Source organism: Dermacentor andersoni, chromosome 11 (assembly GCF_023375885.2).
Source record: "Dermacentor andersoni chromosome 11, qqDerAnde1_hic_scaffold, whole genome shotgun sequence".
Taxonomy (NCBI): Eukaryota; Metazoa; Arthropoda; class Arachnida; order Ixodida; family Ixodidae; genus Dermacentor; species Dermacentor andersoni.
Window position 1 is genome coordinate 77224817 of NC_092824.1, and position 25156 is coordinate 77249972.

Genomic DNA, 25156 nt, shown 5'->3' on the forward strand with positions numbered 1-25156 from the left:
TAACCAGGTATGTAGCTTTCTTGAACATGCATTAACCATAGCCTCCATAAGGGACAAGGAGCGGGATGAAAAAGAAATAATATATTCGTATCGTCAGCGTACATGACCAGATTAGGCAATTCGGGTATGTTAGCGACATCATTACGTATACTGAAAACAATAAGGGTCCTGATGTATATCCTTGAGAGACACCATGCTGAACTGCTAATTTCTCTGAGGGTACGCCATTAACCTGAACCTACTGCAATCTGTTACTTAAATAGCTCTTTAGCAAGTCAAATGCAATACCACGTGTGCCGTAACTGTTTAAGCTTGCGTAGCATGGGGTTGTGATAAACGCAATCGAATGGCCTTTAGGAAATCCACGAAAAGGTCAAGAGTGCACTTCTTCATTTCGATGTTAATAATTTCGTCTTTTACTATTAGCAGTGCCTGCTCAGCTGATTTGTTTTTAAGGAATCCATACTGTGAGGAAGTGATAACATTGTACTTACGGAAAAAAATTTCGAGACGAGCATTAATGACTCCTTCAAAATCTTTTGACAAAACGGGTAGTACAGAAATGGGTCTATAATTTGATGTGTCATTCTTTCCGCCACTTTTAAAAATTGGACATACACGTGCTATCTTCAGCTGGTCTGGGTAGACTCCGCTTTCTAACATACGATTTGCGATGTAACACAAGAATGTCACATATTAAAGAACATAATTCCAAGGTACTGCTAGTATACCATCATGTCCAGCTGAAACATAATTTTTTACCTTATGAATTAATGAAGCTGTTTCATGAGGAGTAGTTGGCATAAACGCAGTAGAAATTAGTAAATGAGTGATTATATTAGACAGTGTGTCCGGCACTGATATGGTCACTCACGTAGATATAGGATCTGCCACACTAATGCAAAAATAACTGAAAGTGTTAGCCTGTAAGTTCACCATTGTCTGCCATAATAGTAAGCGTCGAGTCTGAATTACACTTGAAGAGGTAATTTCGCTACGAACCTTTCTACTCTCAGACTGCATTTTTTTGTAAATCGATCAATGTAGTAAGCAGATTTAGCTACTTCAGCTAGTAATGGAAAGCTGCATTAACGAAAATCACTGAGAAAAGAATACGGAACGACGCAAGAATACATCGTGTCCAGAACGAATAGCACTTAAGGAAATAGTTCAAACTGCAATTCAGCTGGTTACACTCCCGTTTTGAGTGCTTTAACAAGGCACGTATTATCGCGTTCAGTACGAGCTACTGCGCGCGAGCGCGTGACAAAGCGATCTCCCAGGTTGGACAGCGGCGCCGGTCGGCGCTTTCTTACCTGCCTAAAGGGCGAGGGTTCGACTTTTCTTGTTTCGAACGCCGTTCCTTCATGCCAGCTTTCGCCCTCCCCTCCAGTCTAGCGCGTAAAAACTTGGTCTCACAAAAACGATAAGGACAGACGATGGCCACGTTTAGCTATACGTCCATCATTGCTCTACGCACCTTAACCGGCGAAATACTGCAGATGAGAGGCAGCGATTTCGCAGCGACGTGCGATTGCGCGCAGAAAGAGAGAAAGGGGCAAATGTAGGCATTGAGTGGAAATACAGAAACCTTTGTCACGATGCATCGAGGGACGGTAAAACAAGCACAAAATTTTGAGGTGATGGCGGCATTTTCTTCCAGCTCGAACAAAACGTGGCCACCGATCTGTTCACATTATTTTCGCGAGACGAAAAAAAACTTCGTCCTCAAGCCTGGGAGAGAGAACGAAAGCAGGCATGAAGGGGTGATGCTCGATGCAGGAACAGCGAAACCCCCCTCCGATCAATTTGGAAGCACCAACGCCAATCTGAGCGCGTTGGTGGCTCGTACTGAGTGCGATAGCACCACTACTGTGCCCGTTTGTAAGGCTGCAGTGAAATCCTTCACAGTAGGCGGGGGGGACTTACGGGAGCGGGTGCACCGCATGGCGATCTCTCTCAGGTTACGCGAAAACCTTCGACATAAACGGACCCACTCTAGCCGGCGAGACGGAGGAAGTCCTGGAGGCGAGGCCGCGAGCGAGCAGACGGCGAGCATTCGTACCCATGACGGAAAGGCCGACGTCATCGTCGCCGTCGTTATCCTGCGCTGACGACGACACCGACGAGAGCGACCGATGTGGCGACACCGGCACTGCCACCGCCAGCGCCGGCACCGCCAGCAACACCAGTACCACCAGCGGCGCCAGCGAGAGCAACGTCGTCGACGTCGCCGAACTGACGGTGGTCCCGTCGGCGGAATGGCTTGATGAAGACGAGGACGCCGAACCACTGCGGATGGAAGAAATCTTGCCTTTGCCGACGCCTGCGAAGGCCACTGCTACTGATACACCTGCGCCAGAGGATGACACCGCTTCACCGAACATAGGCCGGCAGCCAAAGTCGGGGCTCAGAACGAAGGATTCAGCAGCCAAAGACTCCGAGGCCAAAGATCGCGTACCCAAGCGTGCCGGAAAAAAATATCCCTTAACCAAGGGCCCCTCCACTAAAGGCCCCTCCACCAAAGGACACCGAGCCAAAGGTTCTGTGGCGAATAGTCCCAGGAACAAGGGTCATGTAACCAAGCGCATCACCAAACGGGGCCACAAAGCAGTCACGGGGTCCACGTCGCAGAGTAAGTTATAGCGCATGGGGCTTTGGTTTTACACCGTGAAGTGTATTCATCTTCTGACAATGTTTTAATCGGTAAGATTCCTGTGTGCAGCTTAAAGAAAAAAAAAGAGAGAGAAAAAGGGTTTAACTTCTGGCGCTATGACCATTCTTTTAAAGCGCTTGCAAGCATAAATTCCTGGGCCTGTGCAATATAATTCACGCTATACGATCATCGTCAACACATCAACGAGGTCATTATAGTAAATAACAATAAATTGTGGGGCTTTACGTGCCAAAATCACGATCTGATTATGAGGCACGCTGTAGTGAGAGACTCCGGAATAATTTGGACCACCTGGAGTTTTTTAACGTGCACCTAATTCTAATTACACAGGCGTTTTCGCATGTCGACCCCATCAAATGCTACCTCTGTGGTCGGGATTCGATACCGCGACCTCGTGCTTAGCAGCGCAACACCACAGCCACAAAGCAACCACGGCAGGTAACAAGGTCATTGTACAGCTTCTTACGTGACACCTCATTCCAATATTGCAAGGAAGTGACAAGAAACGGAAAGATAAAAACCACCTCTTCCGGATGTCCCCGTACTAGTACACTTGCGCACATGCCAAAGACACAAAACTCAAGACCCAATCGAATTACGTAATGTTACTTCGTATAGACCGATTAGTTTAACAAACGACGACTATAAAACCTTAATGAAAGAGCTTGCCAACAGGTTGGAGAGAGTACTGGGAGATGCAATCGGTCCGCACCAAACGTGCGGAATAAAGGGAAGGACAATTATAGCAAATATACACATAGTACTATCAATACTTCAATGTTGTAACGCGATGCAATTCAGTGTCGCCATGCTGCAAGTTGACCTAGAGAAGGCATTCGACCATGTGCCGTACGCTTTGCTTGTATCTTTAGTGGATTATGTGAATGTAGTCGATGTGATTAGCGAACGTGTGCGGATGGCTTACGCCGGAAGCCTCCCACGAAGAGGCTGATAAGAGAGAGAGAGAGAGAGAGATGCGAATGAGAGAAAAGCAGGGTGGTGATAAACAAATCAGTAGGAGATCGCATACCTGTGCAGCAGCAAGGGCACAGGTTATCGCCATTTGTTTGTGTCTATTGAATCTTTGTGTCTAAGGGTAATTAAAGAAAAATGCAATACGCGGTTTTAATTTATATAAACTCAACGCCAGCCTTCTTGCCTTCAGGCTGATGATGTTGAAGTTTTCTGTGTTGACCATGAAAGTGTAATGAATACTGTCAATGCTGTGAAAAAAAAAAAAACCTTTTATCAAGCACGCAGTAGTGCTGTAAACTGGGATAAGTGCCTTAGGTTTTGGCATGGAGGATGGGACGTTCATCAGCCCTTCCACTCAGTGAAGGAGGACGAGCAGCAAAGTTGTGCTGTGTTTTACCTCAATCTACGCATCTATGTATACATAGGTATTATTATTATTATTATTATTATTATTATTATTATTATTATTATTATTATTATTATTATTATTATTGAGGGACATTCTTATTCTTTTATGAAGCAATGACGTGGGCAAGTACCGCCGCATGGCAGGCGGGAATTCCACAATATTACGACTTCACTGAGAACTGCGTAATTGTAAAAAGTAGATGAAACTTAGCGTAATGTTACAGTCACTTTCGCGGCTAATCGTCATATAGTTTGCTTCGGGATAGTTTCGATAAAACAAGAGTTACAGCCGTTTTCTGTTACCATACTCCCTCCGTAGACTGCCATGTATTGACAGCATACGGAAATTCTGTAACGTTTGCAACTTCACTGTGGACTAACTAATTACGACAAGTGTATAAATGAATCTCGGATTAATGGTAGTCGTCTTAGCGTCCAATTTCAGTATGATGTTTTTTCTAGATAACTACATTAGATTTAGAGCTACAGACCATTCGCGAGAAACTGGAGACGAAATTTTTTTTTTTTTTCGTGTCGACGCGACACGTAGACGGACGGACATCGACCACCACCAGGGGGTAACTCTATGCAGCTTCACTGTAAAACCAACCCCTGGAATACTATTGCGACAACGAGCCTTAATGAAAAAAAAAAAAACAGTCCGAGACTTTATGCGAAAGGCGCAAAAAAATGGAAAGGCTGGGTTAAGTGAATTTTTCTCACGGGTCACAACGTACAACTTATTTATCGTAAGCAAGCTGTGGTATGTAACGCAAGTATTTCATTGCAACAGGTTAAACGTACAAAAGATGCACAGCTAGGGTATTCGCTGTTTTCATTTTGAGCTCTGTATGGAAAAAAAAAACAAGTCATACAAATCTTTTAATGCGCAGCTCTTAAGAGTCGGCGGGCTTCGGCGCCCCTCGGCGTAACCGACCGAAAGAGCACCGCGAAGGATGAAAGAGCGAACGCGGAGCGCAGCGTGGGATGAAAGACGGCGGTAGCGAAGAGAGGGCGAGGAGGAAAGAGGAGGAAGTCGCAATTCTGTGCCGCGTCTGTGTCGTGTGCTAAACAGCTCCGCTGGTGGTCATCCATCTTTACAAGATTGGAATCGCTCATGATGTTTTTTCTTCGTAATTTATTATCCCCACTTCGAAGGACTGTTATCAGCGCCCGTGGTCCGATAATAAGAACATTAACCCTAGTTTTATTTGCTGTATTCAAGAGTTTGGAACAAGACGGCGTGCTTCTAGCGAAATATAGTCTGTCTGCTTCTTAACACACGGAAATGATCGTAATTTAGAAGTGCCGTTTTGGAAATGTTGCAGAAGACCCTTGTGCAGCTGCTATGGTTGAAACGAAAGAGGTCTACATTTAAGTCCTTACTTATCGGCTCTGTGCGAAGGTTGACACAGCGTGATTGTATCAATGTATGCGCTCTACGTCGCGCGATAGCGGCCCACCTGCCACCTTTTATTGCGAATCAGTTGGAAGGAAGCTTGACGCGCCGTCGGCGCCGCCGTTGTCGTGCTGTCCCGCTTGTGGCGCCTGCATGGATCGCGCGCGGATGGTTGGTTATACTGAGTACCTTTGACAGTTTCATGACTCAGTTGTACCTTGGTACACTGGTTGTACCTACACTGGTAATATCCAAGTGACTGTTACTGCTCAGTACAAGAAACCTGTATAGATGAGCTTGACGCGTAGGATACGTCCATTACACCAAAACAAATCAATAACATGTGCCTATATTACACTCTATGGTACAAAATACTTGTTTTTTTTTTCGCTAACTTTACTGTAAAAAAATCGACGGATCCCACGCACTGTGGAACCGATGTGAGCGAAGCTTTGTATTTTGTTTGCTTTGACTGACGATAATTAGCAGTTATATTGGCGGCGAATGTGTAATTTATTCAGCGTTTAGACCCATACGAGAGTGTTGAGTTGGTGTTACACGTTACCTTGCGTGCACAACTGCTCATTGTCGGTGTAGTCCAGGGAACACTCGGGGCTGACGTGTTTGCTTGAGGCATTGTTGTGTGTCATTGTTAATAATGTCTGAGAGCTAGGGTTGAGCATCCCCATTGCCTCACGTGGCACATCGCATCGTGGTAGAAGTGTCAAACTTTAATTGAATTATCGGGCTGTACATAATTTAATTACTTTAATTGTATGTATACATCGTATGCATACATTCGCGGTCTGCACCACTTTTCGCTGCCTAGCGAAGACGCTGTTCCGCGCGACGCTTCTTTCGGGCTTGGGTGTTCTCGACGTTGAGTGCAGGCATTGAAGCCATTTTTGCTGGCGCGTGTTTATACGTGCTCCTTCTGCCTGCGTGGCCAGCACGCTGTTGAGACGCCAGCTCCTAGCGCTCTCTTCAGGCTATGGACGATTGTAATGTTTACACTGTCACAGCCGAGCACGCGATCTCCACAGCCCAGCACCTGAATTTTTGTCGCTTAGGAAAGCAAGCGCAGCATGTGCCATACGCGCAACCTGTGCAACGCTGCCGTGGTGTATGGCGCCGGCCGGGATGCGCGGAAGCGAGCGCCATCTGGTAGTGTTGTAAGAAACCAGTGGCACGCGCGGCAAGACCATCACAGCAGCGGCGCCCAGGAAGTCGGGAAAAGAGGCAAACGAACCTTCGCTTTAAAATGCATATGACCAGAAGTTTGCTGGGCTCATGAACACAACGCTCCCACCGCGCGGATGAAAGGGTCTATACCGTGAATTATTGTGGTGCTTATAATGCCGGCAACCATGACTACGCATAGCAGCTCGAAAGCGCTCATTCAGACCGTGGAGACCTCAATCCGAATTAGCGCTTGTTACTTGCTCCCCGCCCGGACAGCAAGAAATAAATGGTGAATTCAGCCATCGCTTAGTCTGGTCTCACGCTGAGGGCAAATCATTAGACATGCTTTGTCGTTATTTTGGGATTAGCTGTTTATTTTGACGCTGCTAGGCCTACATATGAGGCGCTGAGCCTTGATTTGATTTCAACTTAGCGGACGACGTCACGGCATTAACAGTTTTGATGCGCTTACGATGTGGAATGCTCTAAAAAGTGCAATAGTTCCCTGCCTCATTGATTTATACCGCTCCGCTTTTCACTTTGTTTCATACATGGCAGGCAACGTTATGAAGGCTAGAGAGATTTAATTACCTCGCGTTCGCACCCACGACCAAAAATAATGCATCAAATGCTTGAGAAAAATACAGGCAGACGTCTTGTAATTCGATGTAAAAGTAAGTATCGTACTACTATATCGAAAAATATGTCATATTTATTCACGAAAGGCGTCGCAAGTCTGAACCTACTACCACCAAACCAGCGGATTCACATTTTATGCGACCAGCCGCCGTACCGCATCGCTACTCTCGGTGCACAAATAATACGTAATTTGACATAAACTTGGCTCTACAAGTTATAATTACTGTTTAGAAGCGTCGCAGACTAAGAGCAACTGCACTGTGAAGCGTGCGGAGTGATACTTCCGTGACCGCGCTACTTTCGTAGCTTACACAACGTTGCCTGCTATGTGTGAAACGCAATATAGTATGGTGCGTGATGACGGGTGCGAGCAAATGCCGACTAGACGCTGAGCAGACGGTGAGGCACGGTTGAGTAAATTTAGAGGAACATGTGCCAGGCTGTCGAACCGAAGCGGAACTGAACCCAAAACCGAAGCTGAACCGTTATATTCAGCTTAGCCGGAGCTGAACTGTTATTTTCCCGCCATCTTGAAAACCGAACCGGCACTTATTGAAGGAACCGTTCCGAACTGGTTCGACGAACACCTCAGAAGGCATTGTGGACGCTCTGCTATTGCACGTCAGACAAAAAACGTTGGACAGACTCAACGATTTCCGTAGTCTGCAAAATATTCCCACTGTTACAGGCAAGGCTGAAATAACTTCGTGACCTCAACTCAGTTGCGACACTGGAAACTCCGGCGTCCGTCCGGCGTTAACATTCGATGGCACCAAAACACGCATGACCAAGTGATGACGTCTAATTTCAATATTAAATAAAACCGACCTCGCCCACACCCAGAAAACTGACTGCCCAATTCGAAAATTGGGTTGAACAGCGTTCAAAACCGACCTTACGTGCGCTTCCAAAATTCTCTTGGTCCAGCCCCAAAATTGACTTGGCCCAGCCCCAAAATTGGCTTAGCCCAATTCGAAAGTTGAGTTGACCCACGCTCAAAACCGAGCTGGCCCCCTCCATAAATTGACTTGGCCCACCCCCAAAGTTTGGGTGGCCACTCTCAAGATTGACAGTGTCCAATGCGAGCACATGACCAAGTGCTCACGTTGTGACATACTCACGTGACTAAGTAAGAGCCTTAAGACGCAAGGTCGCATGACCAAGTGATGGCGTCATGTGATAGTGTCACGTGACATGACCGACGAAATAGTATGGACGTCGATATAGTCGACACGCCCAGACACGCCGTGCCCGTACACGCCACGGCCTCACCAAAGAACGCAAAAAGTATTGGGGGGCGGAAGAGTCATATAATGCTTCCGCATTCAACGTACGTAAAGAGAATTAAGTACCTCTAACTTTTTTGTTAATTCTTATGCAACCAAAGCTGCCCTTTACGCGATTAAAAATGCGGCCACTTCGCATGTGCTCGCGCATCTTGCTCCAATAAAGGCGTGGAACAGTTCTGTTCGACTTTCATTTTTGTTTTGATGCTGTACGAGGTCGGCTGAGCTGCAGTTGTAATCGAAATACATACGAGAACACTGTAGCGTTGAAACTTCCGACGTTCTTTCCGGTTTGCATTGGCGTCGCGTGGGACGCGACAGTGATTCATGGGACCGTGATGGTGACAGAAAGATGGACGGAAATCGTGCTGTCCCTTTCTGAAAGTTGCGTGCTTGCTTGTTTGTTTCGTTTCTTACCTTTTACGCTCTTGCTAACATTTTATTAGACAGTTTTAGCATAGCGTAAAATGCCTGCATTGGTGTATTCCGCACGCTAATCCTTTGTGGGACGCTATTCAATAGAGCTTAAGTATAGCCTAATATAACGATGCTCCGCAAAGCGCAAAACTTCACTGCGCCATAGGTGCGAGTAATCAAAACGGCAAAGCTGATTGGCTCACCATCTAGTTAAGAGCAATCAAAGCAGCATTTTTGGACAGTAGACAGTTTTACTCGTAGAATATAGTTTGTCGCTTTACATACGTTAAACCCATTCCTTCAAGTCTTTTAGTTTAACGTACGGGTGCGAAAACGTAAGGAAGACTTTCAAACACAGGGCGCCGTCTGGTGCCTCGCGGCAAACGTATCCAAGTCAAGACAACCCATCAGCAACAATACTATGCGGACGCATCTCGTCAAGCCTAGGGACGCCGTAATCGCCGACCGATCTCAGAAATCAGACGTGCTACGCGCTCGTATCTAGCGTTTCAGATGTGTTTAGAGGAAGCGAAAGCTCGTTTGAATTGTTACTGGCGATCAACGAGAGTGAGAGCGTAGCCATCGCGAGGATTCACGGTGAAGCAGGATCCATGCAAGGGTGTCGCCATGTTCGACGACGCTATTTCTCAGCGTCTGTACTTTGCGAGCTTTAGCGTCTTCCGATAAATTCCGAAAATGGCGGAGACACGTTATGCGCAAGACTGCTATAGCGTTCTGCGCGTGCGCAGTGTGGCGCCGCTATATTTTAGCGTTTGGCGTGGTGCCACTTACGCTATACTAAAACTGTCTATGATCATCATGCATTTGCTGCCGCTTCTGCCACCAATCGTATTTTAATGCGTTAGCATTAGGAATGTCAAAGTAGAAAAAATATGCTGGCTTTCCCGTAATCGAGAGTAGGTGTAAGCATGAAATGGCTACCGGCAAAGCAGATTGGTTGTAGGCGATACTAGCCAGAATCTCAAAATGGGTATAGTGCATGTTCACAACGGCACACCCCGCCACATCACACCACACCTAGCCATACTGTGCACTGGTCCATATGGACGTAATAGTTTCCTGTCACAGACAGAACCTCATTTCAAGGGTCGTCTCGGTCAAACGGCCATTCCTGGCACGCCGGACGCGCTGTGAAACTCGCGACCACTGGCGTTGAAAAGAGCACTCAGCGCCGAAAGATGACGATCAAGTGTATAGTGCCCTGTATCGGCCTTTTGAACGTCGTTATTGGAAATGACAAAGGCTCAGCGTACTAGAAGTCACAACTTGAATGATATTGTGAACAAACACGAGGAAGGAATCGGAAGCAATATTTTTGTAACTTTTCTGGGAAGCAACTGGCGTACGCAATGCGGTCTTGGCTGGTTGCCCGGATGATCTCGTTTTATTCTCGCAACATGCCCTGGCGTTCTCGTTTGAGTGCCCGGATAACGGCTCTGGCTTTTGGCTCAAGGTAACTTCAATGTCGCCGACGACGGGAGCTAAACGCTTTTCCTACTTAAAATTGTATGCATCTGAAGCCGATATCACGTGGTAAAGGTTGACAGGGGATGGAAGTGTTTAGAAGAGCGTGTATCAGTATATATATATATATATATATATATATATATATATATATATATATATATATATATATATATATATATATATATATATATATATATACTGACGATGGTCTGCTCCGGGACCACCGTCTACTGCACTTCGCTCCTCGAGGAGGCATGACGCGTGTCGAGTGAGCCCCAGAACAATAGTTCGCAATGTGGTGAACTGGGTTTAAATCATGGATCCTGCACCTCAGAAGTGCTACGTAACGCTACCGCATATCACTCGAAGTTATCGCTAAATCACGACTGAATTTTTTGTTTCCTGCTTGGGTGTGTGTTTGAGTCTCCCACTATTATAGGGACAGCAAATATGTGGATACTCCAGGCGAATTTTCAGCATCGTAGTTGGTGTGAGGTTCCGTAGGCCGCGTGATAAAGCATGTGCCAGGCTGTGAGGAAGTGGGGAGAAGTGAGCGCGCGGCTGGAATCTGTACGTCTCCTCCCCTATCCCCGCCGTGGCGGCACCTGGCTGGCGCGCGGTGGAGCGCGTAGACCGCCCGCGCCCTTTCTGGGAGGTAACCTTCGGCGGGTGCAAGCGTTGGGCGAGCCGAGATGGCTGGCTGCTGCTGCATGTAGGCTGTCTTTCCGCGCGCGTAATATCAAGTTTGGGAGACACATTGAAGCGAGAGGCGGCAGCAACGTTCGCCATCCGCTGCCGGTGCTCTTCACCACGCCAACACGCTTGGTGACAGCATGCTTGTTAATTTATCTGCTGGCTCATTGCATGGAATCTTGAGGTTGGCTTCGTGTGTCTCTCCGCGTCGCGTAGGGGTAAAAAAAATTGTCTTTCACTGAAATAAATTCGTGGTTGAGGCTCGAAAACATTGTTTTCAACTTTTAATTCTGCGCAATTTCGAACCATTACGAACCCGTATGTATTGATTCAAAGTGGTATCAAGCCATACTATCTTTACTTCGGAGCTGAACCTGAACCAAACTGGAAAATATGCAGAAGCCTGAGCTCGAAGCGAACCCGAAGACTTATCAGTTCGACATCATGGTTAGAACATCATCCGATAAGATCAAGCACAACGCTAAACCTTGCTAGCACTGTCAATCATTGAACTTACTTATTTTGCACTGCTAAGCACGAGTTCGCGGGATCTCCTGGGTCCGGTACATCACCTCCCTCCACTTCCCACCCCTACAAACCCCGCCCTCCACGTGTTCGACACGTGCGGTACGAAAATTGCATTTAAAAACTCGGGCAACAAGACAGAGGGATATCCAATCACTTTGACCCGGGCGGAACAGTGTTCGTCTCCGTATAACGAGCGCATAGGCGGGAGATTGAGGCAAGCACAGGATCCCTGGCCATCTACGAATGCGGCGGGCTCGAGCCGCTCAGGCACCACCAGTAGTTAAGGGGAGGAGGGGGGGGGGGGGGCGTTTCTTTATTCCTGTGTCCGAACATTCTCTGCAAAACAAGCAGGCTCATAAAGAACAGCGTACGAGTGCAATTGTAAAATTAAGCCATAGGACGCCCACTAGCTGTAACAAAAGTGAGGCCTGTAACCTTTGTAAGGCGAGAACAAATGCAACCTGAGTATTTCTGTGCGTCGTTTCTGTGCCCTATAGCGCCCGTACACCGCCTACAGCACGCACGAGATGATGTTTCATTTACTCCGCTGTGGGTGCGTTCCTGGTACAGCTTACCCGATTTTTTTTTCTTGAGGTCCCATAAAGGTCGTCTGAACTAATCCATTGCATCAAAAAGGTATGACGCCAATTCACCGCCACGCTTCAGCGCGCAACTGTTATCGCCTATGATCAACGTTATAAACGTTGGCTAAAGAATAATATGTCTGGTATATAGAGTTTCGTACCGGAACTACTAGAAGAAAATTTCGCGCTGCGGTCGTTCAGCTAATGTGGGAATGATGGTTAATGCATGAATCTGGCTGATTTTCGTGCTTGCGGCTTCAGACCTTCTTGTGGCTTTATCTACTGGGTGTCATCTGCCTTTAATGGCCTAAATTTCGAAGCAATCGCATTTCTTTTTTTGTGAACGCAGGAGGAAATAATGCTCTGTGCATGTGCATAATCATTGAAATTTGTGGGATCTTTAAAGCAATATGTTCTAGAAGATGATAAGTTTGCCATGTCGCAAAGTCCCTTAACTCTTTCCCTACCATGGGGAAAATAGGTGTTTTTTGTAGGTGACGCCAGATTCTTTTTTCTGAAGCAGCTACTGCACTCAATATTTTATGAAATACACAAACGAAAAGCAATATGAATGTACTTTTCACGCATAGAACGTTTTATTAACGAGATGTATGTCATCAGAAAGATATAAATTGCTAGAATCAAGATTGTGGGATAAAATTGAACAAAGTTTGTAAAGACATGCGTGTATGTGCTAAAAAGGAAGTGTAAAAAATTGTGAGATATAAAAAAATGCATTACCCTCTAATAGGCACTACCTCCAAAAAGATCAAAATTTTTTATTGAACAGGTATTCCACCACAAAAATTTAAGTGCAGACACTACAGTTTGGTGTGCCAGGCTGCGGCCGCCGGCGTTCCGCGCTGGCTTGCGTCGTCGTCGCTTTCAAAGTCCTACGAAAACGCAGCTTCGTCAGAGTCGCTGCTGCTCTATCCATCGATAAAATAAGCCGCAAATGCAGCCGAATCGCGAGATCTGCGATCTTTCGAAGCGCGCCCGCCGCTCCAGGAGGCGACCATTTCTTGCTTTATACTTGGCGATCGCCAAACTTCGGAGTGCTTTCATAAATAACGCCTTGTGGGGAGAAAGCGAGTGGTTAGAAAACAACAAAAAAAAAACAGTTCTCCTTCGCGTCCGATAGCGCCGTGTGTCCGAGAGCGACGCGGAAAGTCTCGAAACCGGCGTCTCAAACCATCGTAAGCGGGCTAACGATGCCCAATGGGCGCGGTAAAGAAAGAGTTAAAGCCAGAAGAACGCCGTTTAGGCAAATATATGCAGAGTAACCATCATTCCCATGCTGGCTGAGCTACCATGCTTACAGCTCGTCTACACACTCTACACACAAGCACGAGAGCTCCCTCTAGTAATTTCTTTTGTAGGAACCTCTCTGACGTCAGGAACGACGGCGGGTGACGTATAGCTTTTCGATCGACGGCGCGTCCACCTAGCGACGACGCTCGCTTCAAACACGCAGTGCCGACAGCAGCGCGCCCGGCGCGCATTTCACCCGCGCTCGTATGCGCCTACGGCAACTGGACGAACGTAGACACGGCCTTCCCGGAGGACGGCCTGTGCGACTACGCCTTCTTCGACGCCCTCTACCGGGGTCGCTCGCGGGAGGCCGACGTGGCCCGACTGCGGCGGCCCAGCGCCGCACTGCGCCGTTTCTTGGCTGGCACGCGCCGCTACAGGCGCACCCAGAACGGGGTGGCGATCAGCTACAGGTGAGGAGGACGCCGTCGGAGGGCCTTTTCATCGTAGCGGCGAAACTGCAGAACCGACGCTGGCTAGGACAACAGAAAGGACACACACGTCGCTGTGTGTGTCAGATATGTGCCTTTCTGTTGTCCTTGTTCAGTTTGCGCTGCAACAAAATAAGATATGCCTTACCAACAAGCTCCTATTAGCTATCCTCGCTGGCTAGGAGGCGCTACGGATGGCAGTTTGAGTGTGAATATTGAATGAAGAGCCTTTTTTTAGTGTCTAAAAACGTATGCGTGAAATGGGTCATGCCATGTGCGGTCTCTGGCTCGGCGCAGTGACAGTGCCCGCTAAACTTACCGGCAAAAAAAGAAAAGGGCGGTTAGCATGAGTGAGTAGAAAGAAGCTGGCAATTCTTCAACTCTCTTCCTCTGTGAAAGGGGTTGAAGTGCTAATTCAGACATGACCAAGAGTCTCAAACAAGCGCGGAAGTGCTCTCGTTCCTGTCATTTCTTATTGCTCGTCTCTTTTTACGCTTAAACCCCCTTCTAGTAATGTGTCAACCAGCCTGCCAACAGATATTACTGAGCAATCTCCTCTAGGTAACTGTAAGTTTAAAAGTCGCCTTTACTGTTAGTTATGCGAAAACTGATAGGTACAACTCTTGAGGCATTATGCGCCTTTCCTTTATCCAAAAACGTTAACAAAAATAAAGCCCTTCCACACATGGAAACGTTTAAAAATACACGTTTCGTTCCGGCTTGTAGTAGACTAATTAGACACGTGACAGGAAGTTTCGAGGGGCTAGAGGCAGACCGCTCTTATCGCGCACGGGAAACCGACTATACCGACACCCTCCTGAAGGGAGAGGCCACAGAAACGGCATGATATTTCTAACGGTAGCAGACTCGCGCCTGTATGAACGTTAGCTATAGCCCAAGGCGTCCAGCCAAACTCTGCCCATGACTGCGCGTTTCAAGGAGCGGATGCGTTCCCGCATTTTAACACGCCGGTGCCCAGTCAGGTCAGAAAGTTGGACACGCGTGCCTCAAGACGAGCGGCCGAAGTGGAACCGCAGCATGTGCTACTGAAAACTGCTTCCTGCTCTCGCTAGGTGGCGTTGGTGTCGGTACGCGAAGTTTCAACGCTCAGTGCCAAGAGCTTTTTTTTTCTTTAGTCATGAAACACACCCGATACGACGAAACAAACTATTACGTTTCGATATCCGCGAAATTTCTCCCGAGTTTCTTCACCTGAGCTTTTCGTGCAATCTCATCGACTTTGCAGAGGACTCAGGGGGGCGACGAAAGATATGGAGTCATCGCACGCCGCGTCGGACATGCGTGCGCTTTGGAAGAACGGAGTTCGGCATCTGGGCGTTCTGGACTTCGTACCTGGCGCGGACGCTACCGAGGCGTCCGTCGAGCGCCTGTTCAAGTTTCTGCAGGTATACACTACTGGCGGTATCTACATGTGGTACCTTGATGGAAGAGTCGCGGCATTCGTGGGTCACCGTCGGGTGCACAGCCCCGAGAATCGCCTTCGCGATGCGAACGTATTTCGAGTGTTGCGACGTACTCGCGGCAGCCACGAGATTGTCGCGGATGCCTCGAGGATGTCGAGAAATGCCGAGAACGTGGTTATGCGCAGGATCGGACGGGGAACAGCAACGCGAGCTGCTTGGGTCATTCGAAACAGCCGCCAATGAGTCGACGCCCAAGCTCACCTGCACAACAGCATGCAAGGTGCTACTGAGGCTTGTAGCGAGTCAACATTCAAATTGACGCAGCAAGCTTACAAAATTTTTTGAAGAAATGCACAGGAAAAAGTCTGGTCGCCAGTACATTAATCTGTTACCTACCGCGTGTCCTACAGCGAATTATTTTACTCGAAAGGGCTCGGTATAGACTGAGCGGTTGCCTGGCTTCAAGATGCAGATAAATGTGGTGCCGTTACGCCGCTGTACGATGTCGCGCATTTCACGTCGGTTTTGTAATAAAAAAAATCTTTATATGCCAGAAATGCGATCTGATTATGAGGTACACCTTAGTTGGGGGGACAAGATTAATTTTGACCACCCGGAGTTCTTTAACGTGACCTAAATCCAAGTACACGAGTGTTTTGTTGTTTTTCTTCTTTTGCATTTCATCTCCGCCGAAATGCGGCCGCCGCGTCCGGATTCGGACCCGCCACCTCGTGCTCAGCAGCGCAACGCGATGGACCACTACGCTACCGCGGCGGGTGTCGCGTAGTTTTCAGCGTAGAGTCTGACGCAGCGTGGAGCAACTGGAGGAATTTCAAAAGCGTATAATCCCCACACGACCCCCGTTCATTTCTGGTGTGCCAGGCCAATGCGTTCACACTATAGGCGGCACTCACACATGCGAGTCGCAGGCTTCTTGCGCGCCTCCAAGCTGATTGCAAATGGTTGTTAAGGTGGAAAGCCGACCTATTTCGGGAAGGCGCTCATTGGCGGAATCTTCAGCATCGCGAAGCTGCTGAACCAATCAGCGGCGCCCGGGCGGGACGTCGAAATAAGCTCTGGCGGTTATTTTATTTTTCGGCTCGGCGATGTGATGCGAGCGTTCGCAAAAAATATGGCACCAATCGTTGGGGCAGGTCGCTCTCGCCGATGTAAACATCGACTCCGTGAGTATCTTCTTTTGTTCACCAGTAGCAGTCGGTCGCGCGAAATCCGTCGGTCGCCGGTATGTGCAACTTCAGAGATTTGAACTAGCAGTAATATACATGCCTCTCGAAAAAGGCTTGTTTGTAAATAAGGCCAATTAACCCGTACCCCTTGCTGCATATTTATGCAGTAAGTTGCGCAGCTCCTCTGCACCACTAAACTGACACCCAAGTGTCTTTTTTTTTCCGAGAACAGACGTAACACGCTAGTAAGTTGCAAAATGCGCATATGTCAAGTTGTAGTACGAGAATCGCGCAGAACTCATCTACGACGACTATTCAAGTAAGCGAACAGAAACGCGTCATGTATGAGGTATAAACTGCAGCTAGGCTCCTCTCTCGCGCTTTCCTCTGGTCACGCTGCGCCATCTATCGACGCCGCCACAAAGTCCGATTGTACCCAGTGACCCAAGATGGCGTCAAAGTGGTTCATTGAGGAGTGCCACATAACCAGTGGCAGACACTCATGGCAACGGTTCACAAATTTGAACGGCACTACCTTCAGTATTGACCCTTACTATTGGTTGTACACATATAGTTAGATAGCCGGAAAGAAAACTTGACTGACTTGGCCAGTTGAATGCTTTTCGCATTACTATACGTGACGTACTTCACGCCTTCGTACTGGGACTGCTCAAACGCGATTAACCATTCCGGAGAACGCTACAAAGAGAATTGTGTCAAATGAGCGTTGTATATCGCGTCCGTGCCCTCTTTGAAGTTTTCCCGTGCCTATCTTCGCAGCTGTGCCGAAAGCTCCAAGACAAGGTCATCCCGAAGACTGCGCTGCCGAAACCCTTGTTGGCTCTCGGGATGACCTTTCTGTCGAGCAGCCAGCGACAAGTGTACGCCAGCGTCGAGAAACACCTCCGGTCGGGATGGTCTCCGAGGTACGTACGTTGATTCTTCCGTGCATGTGAGCGTGGAAGATGGCGATAAAAGAAAATTCCGTACCTACTGGAATACATGCTGTTATAAATTGCGGGCTTGTAGCCGAAAGAAAATTATAGGATACAAAAAAAAAAAAAAACCGGCTGATCCCACGCCCTGTGGGAATTGATGTTATGCGAAGCAGTGTGCGGGGACCCTACCAAGTTACCGAAACGACCACGAGAGCACCAATACGTAAGCGGCTGTTTCATGACCTAGAGATACACATGTCATGATATTCATTTTATGACCGATCACTTATGTTCGTCTACATTCTTCTCATATTGTGCCAACTGTGGTACATATACTAAGTTAACGAAGCGGCCATGAGAGCACCAAGACGTAGGCGGCTAGATATATATATAGATACGGTCAAAGTGGCAAATGTTCACCAAGAAATGTTTCGCAGTTAAAAAACAAAAACAAAACAAATAGCAGTTTCACCCGAGGGGCGAAGCACTGACAGAATTAGGCTTGAACTCCTCGAACGGTGTTCTAACTATACACATTTTCTTCATGGGCACCGCCATGGTTTCTTGGGCGAGCGCTCCCTGTTGTATGCCAGGTATACGCTCAACGGTAGTATGTCGTGGTTGTTTTCGCGCTCGCGCGGCCTATTTAGTATGACGTGGCCTCTTCTACGTGGGAAACGGTTCTGTCAGACGTGCTCACGTGGTTCACGTTGGAATGGCCAGAGTTTACGCTGGCTTTGAGGGGGACGGAGCACACAGCGCGATGTGTGCTCGCGTGTTTGAGCTTACGATCAGGACCGGAGACGGGTTTTGTATTTCTGAAAATTTGTTCCTCGAACGTGACCCTACTGCATCATTATCATTGTAATTCTAAGCTGTGGTTTAGCATCAATATATGACGATCGTAACAGCGTGGATGCCAATCTGCTGCTGAATAAGTTGTCCGCTTCACTTTATAACGAACGTACAAACTGCTTTATGTAGATGCATTGAGCTACTATATCCTTTGTTGGACGAGGTTACCGCCTACGAATAAAATAATTTTGGTTAGTAATATCAGCATACCGTACGATGTGTATCACTCTTGTCGAGTGGTCGAGCAACCGACTGCGGACTGCACGAGCACCCGAAGCGGTGCCAGATGTTGCGTTATGCATCTGTTTCCCTTTCATGGCAATCCCATGGTCGCCGCCATGTTTGATTAAGTGGTGGCGTGTCCATTTGTTTTGATATCCGTCAAAACAGAGGTTTTGACGGATATAGTGTAAGTACTAGAAGCGGTGCTAGAAATGTATTCCAAGCTGTTCAGACATTTCGCATCTGGATGAAATCAGGGTTATCTCTCGCTCTTCATCTTATATTTGACAGTCATTTCGAAACAGCGGCTTTTTATGTTCCTGACTCAGTAACGTACCTCTGTGCGCTGGGTATCTGATTGTTTATTTTATGCGTAATTACTCGCGGGTGTGACCAGCTGCGGTAGATTTGTTCTCGCCGCCGCGTACAATTAAGGCTTGTAACGTAGACGCCCTGTGCTTTTTAATAGTTTGCAGCTAAAACTTATTATCGCTAGTCGCTCGCTTACTCTGTGGACCGTCACAAAAACGTTCAACTTTGAACATCGTGCTTTGAACAAGCATCGATTACATTCATTTATTCTTGATACGTGAGCACTAGAGTGGGCGTAAGGTCCAGTCTGTGTTGACGTGGATGTGTGTAGATAAAGTGCGACGATCTTACCCTGCCAAGAAACGGCGCTACTTTGTCACTGTGCAACGAGCGGTGCCCACTCTTGCCGACGTTGCGTGACTGAAGTTCTTTTTATTGGAGGTTAGCGATGCAATTCGCTGGCAGATGTGTGATCTTTAAAAATATAATGTTAAATCGTAAAAGCACCGAAAATGAGCACACTTCTAGCCGTAAGGAATGAGTGGCATGGGCAGTGCTGATGCTGGGTAAAAAATTAAAAGCTAAACCTTAAGGCCTCACTTTATCACGTACGACTGAGTTGACTATACGTACATGACAGAGTTGCCGAGAACGCTTTTGGGCTGTTTTGCACAGTGGTCAACAGTCTCGTTAAGGTGGCTCAGCGTGTATTCCTAGGACCGTTCTCTAATGCTTCTCACGTATGCAACTCCACATGTTGTTCGCCGCCGTGAGCAGCCGGCAGAAGGTCGACTTGGTCGTACTGCGCACCCACCTGTCCGGCAGGGACGACGGCGACCCTTCGTGCATCGTCACCGGGTCCAGCGTCTGGGGCCGCACGTTGGCCGACTATCAGCCCAGCATGGTGAGCGCATTCGGAAAAGGTGATTGTTAGGGAGTTTTGAGAAATAGCGGGCGCGAAGTCAGGGGACCTTATCGGCCGGGCGTCAGACCTGCGACGTCATCGGCCAGACCTGCGACGTCATCGGCCAGACCTGCGACGTCATCGGCCAGACCTGCAACGCGGCAGGTGGTGCTGAGAATCTCTGGATCCGGATAGGCCGCCACTGGAAACTGAACCTGGCAGCGCCTAACACGCGAACCCTCTAGATTGAGTTAAACGCAGTTAAACAACAAAAGGTACTTATATATCCTCACTACAATATACAAGGTGGTGTATACTACAAGGTGGTGTATATACAACGGTGCTTGTACAAATATACATGCACAAAATTGATACTTAAAGACAATGCTTCATATGCCTTCTTTCCCCAACGTTTGGCGCATCCATCCGGTCGGTTTCTGGCCGACTGAAGTGAACTGCTCACGGAGACGATGTAATTTACCATTGCGCTATATTCAAGATGGGCCCACTTTACTCGGAGGTTCGGTAAGCTGGGCCGATCTCGCTGACAGTGTAATGCCCGGTCGTTTGTCGCGTGGCGGAGGTATCCGCGCATTGCCGTAACGCCTGGCAACCGTGAGGCTGCAAAAGGCCATGCAGAAGATGACCAGCTGCATGACATTTAATTAACCGCTTCAGGAAACCTTCGCGTCACATAGATTCTAATTCGTGCGTTGGATCTTCATAGTTTTGTTCGTTACTACCATGGGTGGCTGTTACTAACAACAAACTTCGAGGTTGCAACAAAGACAAATTGAACTTCTTTGATGCCTTCATTCTTCTCGTTCGCGAACCCGGCTTTTTAAGAGGCAATGCGATGGGTGCTCGAGTGAGTTTTCGCATCGAGGGTTTTTGTGATCTCGAGGAGAGGCGTGATTTTGCCTCTGTAGTGCCCCTAATCGCGCTCTTCGTGCTCGGGTCTCGAACAGGTGGACGCCCTGAACTACTTGGAGAAGAAGCTGAAGCCGATGTCGTCCGAGTCGCTCTTTTTCGTCTCCATGTCGGCGGCGGCTCGACGGTACGTCCCGGCAGGCCCGGGTGACAGCGCCAAGGGCTTCGAGCCGGGCTCCCGTTGCAAGGCGTATGACGAGTCCGATTACGCGCGGGAGATCGACAGCTTCACCTCGGTATACGCTCCTTATTTTTTTTTTTTGCGCACTTAACGAAAATGCGTTTGCCAGTGTTTGCCTGAACTTCATCCTTCTGGCTTCAAGCGGCCTTTTGATTGTGCACGTAGATCGGAGTCAGGAAAAATGTGGCGTTATAAATGCCGCGATTCGCAGTGATTACGCGCATGCGCACAAACATACTGTCTCCACGCGTTTGAGACAGAATTGCGCGAAAGCTGTATCAGGGACGCAGTCGCAGTGTGGTACGCGAAACGTCTTCTGCGAGCTGCAGATATGGCTGGGCACTCGGGTACTGAAATGACGTAAGCCAATATGCCAATTACATTCATTCACGCATTAGAAAGCTTACGTGACTAACTTACGTCAATGCTATATTGGGTGTCTTACGGTCTAATTTTGCAATCGCGCTCGCTCCTTTTCTCCAATTTCTCTTCTTTTCTTTTCTTCTTCTTTTCTTTTTTCTCTTGAAGTGGGTGTTTAGGCACTGGGGTAAAACACAGAGGCGGAAACATTTCAAAAATTTGTATCACTTGCATATACCTTTACACCCTGCCTTAATATTGGACGATGATCCGCTAGTGCCATTCACTAACTTGTTCGAGTTTTTAGATGAAACTGGGTATCTACATCGACTTTAAGGTAACGCAGCTATTGCTGCCTTAACATTGGATATTGTACTGTCCTGTGACTGGCTCAGCATGACCTTAGTGGCTTTTGCGCCATTAAACTCGAATTAACTAACTAACTAGGGTAAAGAAATGACCCCCTACTAGTGGTGGCCAGAAATGCCTTCCGCCGCTCGAGCCCGCCGCACTCGTTTAGAAGGTTTCGGCTCCCGCGTTTGCCTTGGTCGAAGGGCTCGTATGTCCCTTTGTATCGCTGCTCCGAGTCTCATCACGCCATTTTTGGTCCCACTGTGTCGAGCGCGAGAGCGCCTAGCTAACCTAGCAAGCGTGCACGTTTCGGAAAGAAAAATGCGCAATTGTAGGCCGTGTAAAGCCTGATAAGCGCTGGTTTGAGTTTGAAAGGCTATACCTACATTATGAGTGAGTGATCTCTCTCTCTCAGCGCTCCCACTTTGATGTAAAAATATGTGGCTTCTGAACACCGACCGAGAGGTTAAATTTAGCCTCCGACACGTGCACGCGCATTTAGCTCTCACACATGTATGATGGAGTAATGATGTTTTTCCTCTACACAACCACGCCGAAGTAAGCCGCTTGATAATACGTGCGGCTGCAAAGTTGATAAGTGATAACAGTATAACAGGTTTTCGTTTTACGTTGATTTAGCGAGCAAACCCCGTTTCATGTGAAAAAAAGAAAGAAAAGAAAATGTATCGTACGATTTGTATATTCTGTATCGAAGTACACAGATCCTCCTGTACTGTATCGTCAACGTTTGCGGCGCGACACGTTGCGACCGCTTTCCCACTACTCGCTCGTGCCATGCAGGTCTGCGGCGACGCCGAATACGCGGCGCACATCGCGCGGGACGAGGCGCACGAGACCATGCATTCCTTCCGGCTCAGTCCTCGCTCTGCGGTGACGTTCGACAGCGAGGATACGATATTTGCAAAGGTGAACGAAAGCGATCAATTTCCTTCTCTTATTCTTTTCTTCGGCGCATACGATAAAGCTGCATTATTCAGATAATTACCTCCCGGGAGAATTCACGAGGTCGAGCGATTCCACGTAAGAAAGAAAAAGCGTCATTCGTCTGATTGTAACAGGCCCATTTCGAGAGCCCACAAAATGAAAAAGAAAAGAAGACTAGTATCCAGTTTAAAGTAGTTTTGCTTGGTCGTTTTAAATACTTTTGTACATTTGAGCGTAATAAGTAATTCGCTGACAGATAGCATTTGAAAAATGATGGACAACATGGCGTTGGTCTCTTTCGTATAAAGTGTGCCATGCACTCCGTTTGTAGAGCTTGGTTATGTTACTTGAAACTTCCGGTAGAGCATAGCACCTTTTAAAAGAGTTCGTCATAACCGACGTTAACTGCACTTACAACGCCTATAAAGAAAAACATAAGAATAGAGAAATTTCCTTCAGGAAGCTCACACATAGCCCGATCAGTAATGCTTGCGTTTAGCGCTTATACGCTCGTTAGCAACGTGTGTATCAGCTGGTGACGCAGTTCCTGTCGCGTCACCCTTGTCCAGATGTGCAAGGCGCGGAAAATGGTCGCCTCAGTGCCTTACGGACTGGCCCTGTTCGACGCCGAGTTCGACGACACTTCGAACGAGTGTTCCGCTACGAATAAGTTCGGCAACTTCACCCTGGTCCGGGCGGCACGCAAGGCCATCGATTACGTCTACGGTGCTACGTTCACCAAGAATTCCCAGTGCTCTCGCGCGTCATAAGCAGAAATGCATGTTCTTGACTATGTGACTCAACGTTTTCGTGATTGCTTAGAGTGCGTTAAAGGTGTAACTTGCTCCGCTAAAGTTCTTTTTGTTACACATATCTAATAGAACAGTTCACCGTTCATTAGCCGTTCACTTTTTCATTGCGCTTGGGCTCTTTAGACATACCACCACACGACGACGACAACAACAACAACAACAACAACGACGACGACGACGACAACAACATTCAAAGTTCTGGTTATTCGTTCAAAGATTACACCGAAGGACCTAAGGGAGTTGTAGCAGTGCTTACAATATATAATTATTCACAGCATTCACTAGCTCTTCGTAGAGCCTGTACCACTGATTTAGTATTTGGGCATAAACGAAACTGACAAATCACTGCAATTTGCTGGGCTATGTTAGTTAATATGTCTTGCCGTGAAAAAAATTGGGCTTCAATTTACGCTGTGAAGGCGGTTGGCTAGCGAAGCTGTGCTATCACCTGGTCCGATAGACCAATATGACGTAGCCGTTGTGCATATTGACGTTGCTTTTCCCGTCTCCGCTCATCGTGTTCACGCTGCTCTTCTGGATTCCTGACTATGCGTAACCTTCCCATAGCGCTATCAAAACGCAAATGAAAGGAATTGCTAGGCGAGTTCTATTTCTGCAGCGTCGCCTAGACGCCGCGGTGAGGCTTTGCATGTGCACGCCGTACGACAGTTGTCCGCTTGACAAATTTTCGTGGTGTTTATTTTAAACGTGCCGTACCCAACGTTGAACTTAAATTTAGCCATTTTGTCCGCAACCGCTGTCGTGTCTAGAAGTTGCGTTTCCTCGCCTTCTCACGTTTCTTTTCACTCTCCCACCATGTATGGGAACTACGAGTGAAGAATGGCAAGAGTGTCATTCATTTGTTTCGTGACTGCGTCAGTTCTACCCATTCTCTACCTCCCCTCCCCACCTCATCTCTACCATTCTAAATACCTCCCTCTTTGTACGTCAGGAAAAAGGTAAGTGCTGCAGTTTCTGCAATGATTTTGCTGGTGGTCACGAATAATTACAGTTGTCAAGATGGTATTGTGGCGACGCCTAGGCTATTCCAGAGGGCATTGTGCGCATGCGACGCGATGGAAAGGTCCAAACGAGTTTCTCGCGTCGCCTTTCCATTCTGTCGCGCTCCTGCCACGTATATGCGCGCCCCGAATTACCTCCCAACGCGGCGTGAAAAGCAGCAACAGCAACAAAAGCAGCGGTGGCGGCGGAAGCAGCAGCAGCAGAAGCAGCAGCACTACTATCAGCATTGCGGCGATGGCAAAGTCTGAGGAAGAGGGAAAAACTAAGCTTCACTTTAAAATGGAGTAGGGCAGGCCATGTGATGCGTGAGGCAGATAACCGGTTGATCTCTAGAGTTGCAGAATGGGTTCCAAGGGAAGGCAAGCGTGGTCGAGGTCGGCAGAAAATTAGGTGGGGTGATAAAATCAGTAAGCTTGCAGGCACAAGTTGGAATCAGCTAGTGAAACACGGAGAGGGAATTGGAGATAGCTGGGAGAGGCCTTCGTCTTGCAGTGGACAAAGATAGGCTGATGAGGATGAAGTGCCCTAGAGCTACACCGTTATAAATTCCCACAATAACGCCTAGAGCATTCCTTCGCAGGCTTCGGCATGTTGGTCTTGCCAACTTGCGCGCACTTGTGCGTCTGGTTGCAGCGTAAGCCTAGTATGTCTGCAGAACAGTCGTTATTTTTTTCAAGCAAACTCGCGATGCGGA

The 25156-nt window shown here is 47.8% G+C and overlaps 1 protein-coding gene across 3 annotated transcripts in view; it reads left to right on the forward strand.

The window, feature by feature from the left end:
* Positions 1–23546, forward strand: part of LOC126517366 (uncharacterized) — a 42331-nt gene extending 18785 nt beyond the window's left edge. For all 3 annotated transcript variants that reach the window (XM_072285273.1, XM_072285272.1, XM_072285274.1), the window contains 8 exons: positions 1964–2635; positions 13751–14000; positions 15265–15424; positions 17410–17555; positions 19734–19860; positions 20829–21026; positions 22484–22609; positions 23197–23546. In XM_072285273.1, coding sequence (XP_072141374.1) covers positions 1964–2635; positions 13751–14000; positions 15265–15424; positions 17410–17555; positions 19734–19860; positions 20829–21026; positions 22484–22609; positions 23197–23397 — 1880 coding nt within the window. In that variant the 3' untranslated portion in view covers positions 23398–23546. The remainder of the gene's footprint in view (positions 1–1963; positions 2636–13750; positions 14001–15264; positions 15425–17409; positions 17556–19733; positions 19861–20828; positions 21027–22483; positions 22610–23196) is intronic.
* The last annotated feature ends 1610 nt before the right edge of the window (positions 23547–25156 follow it).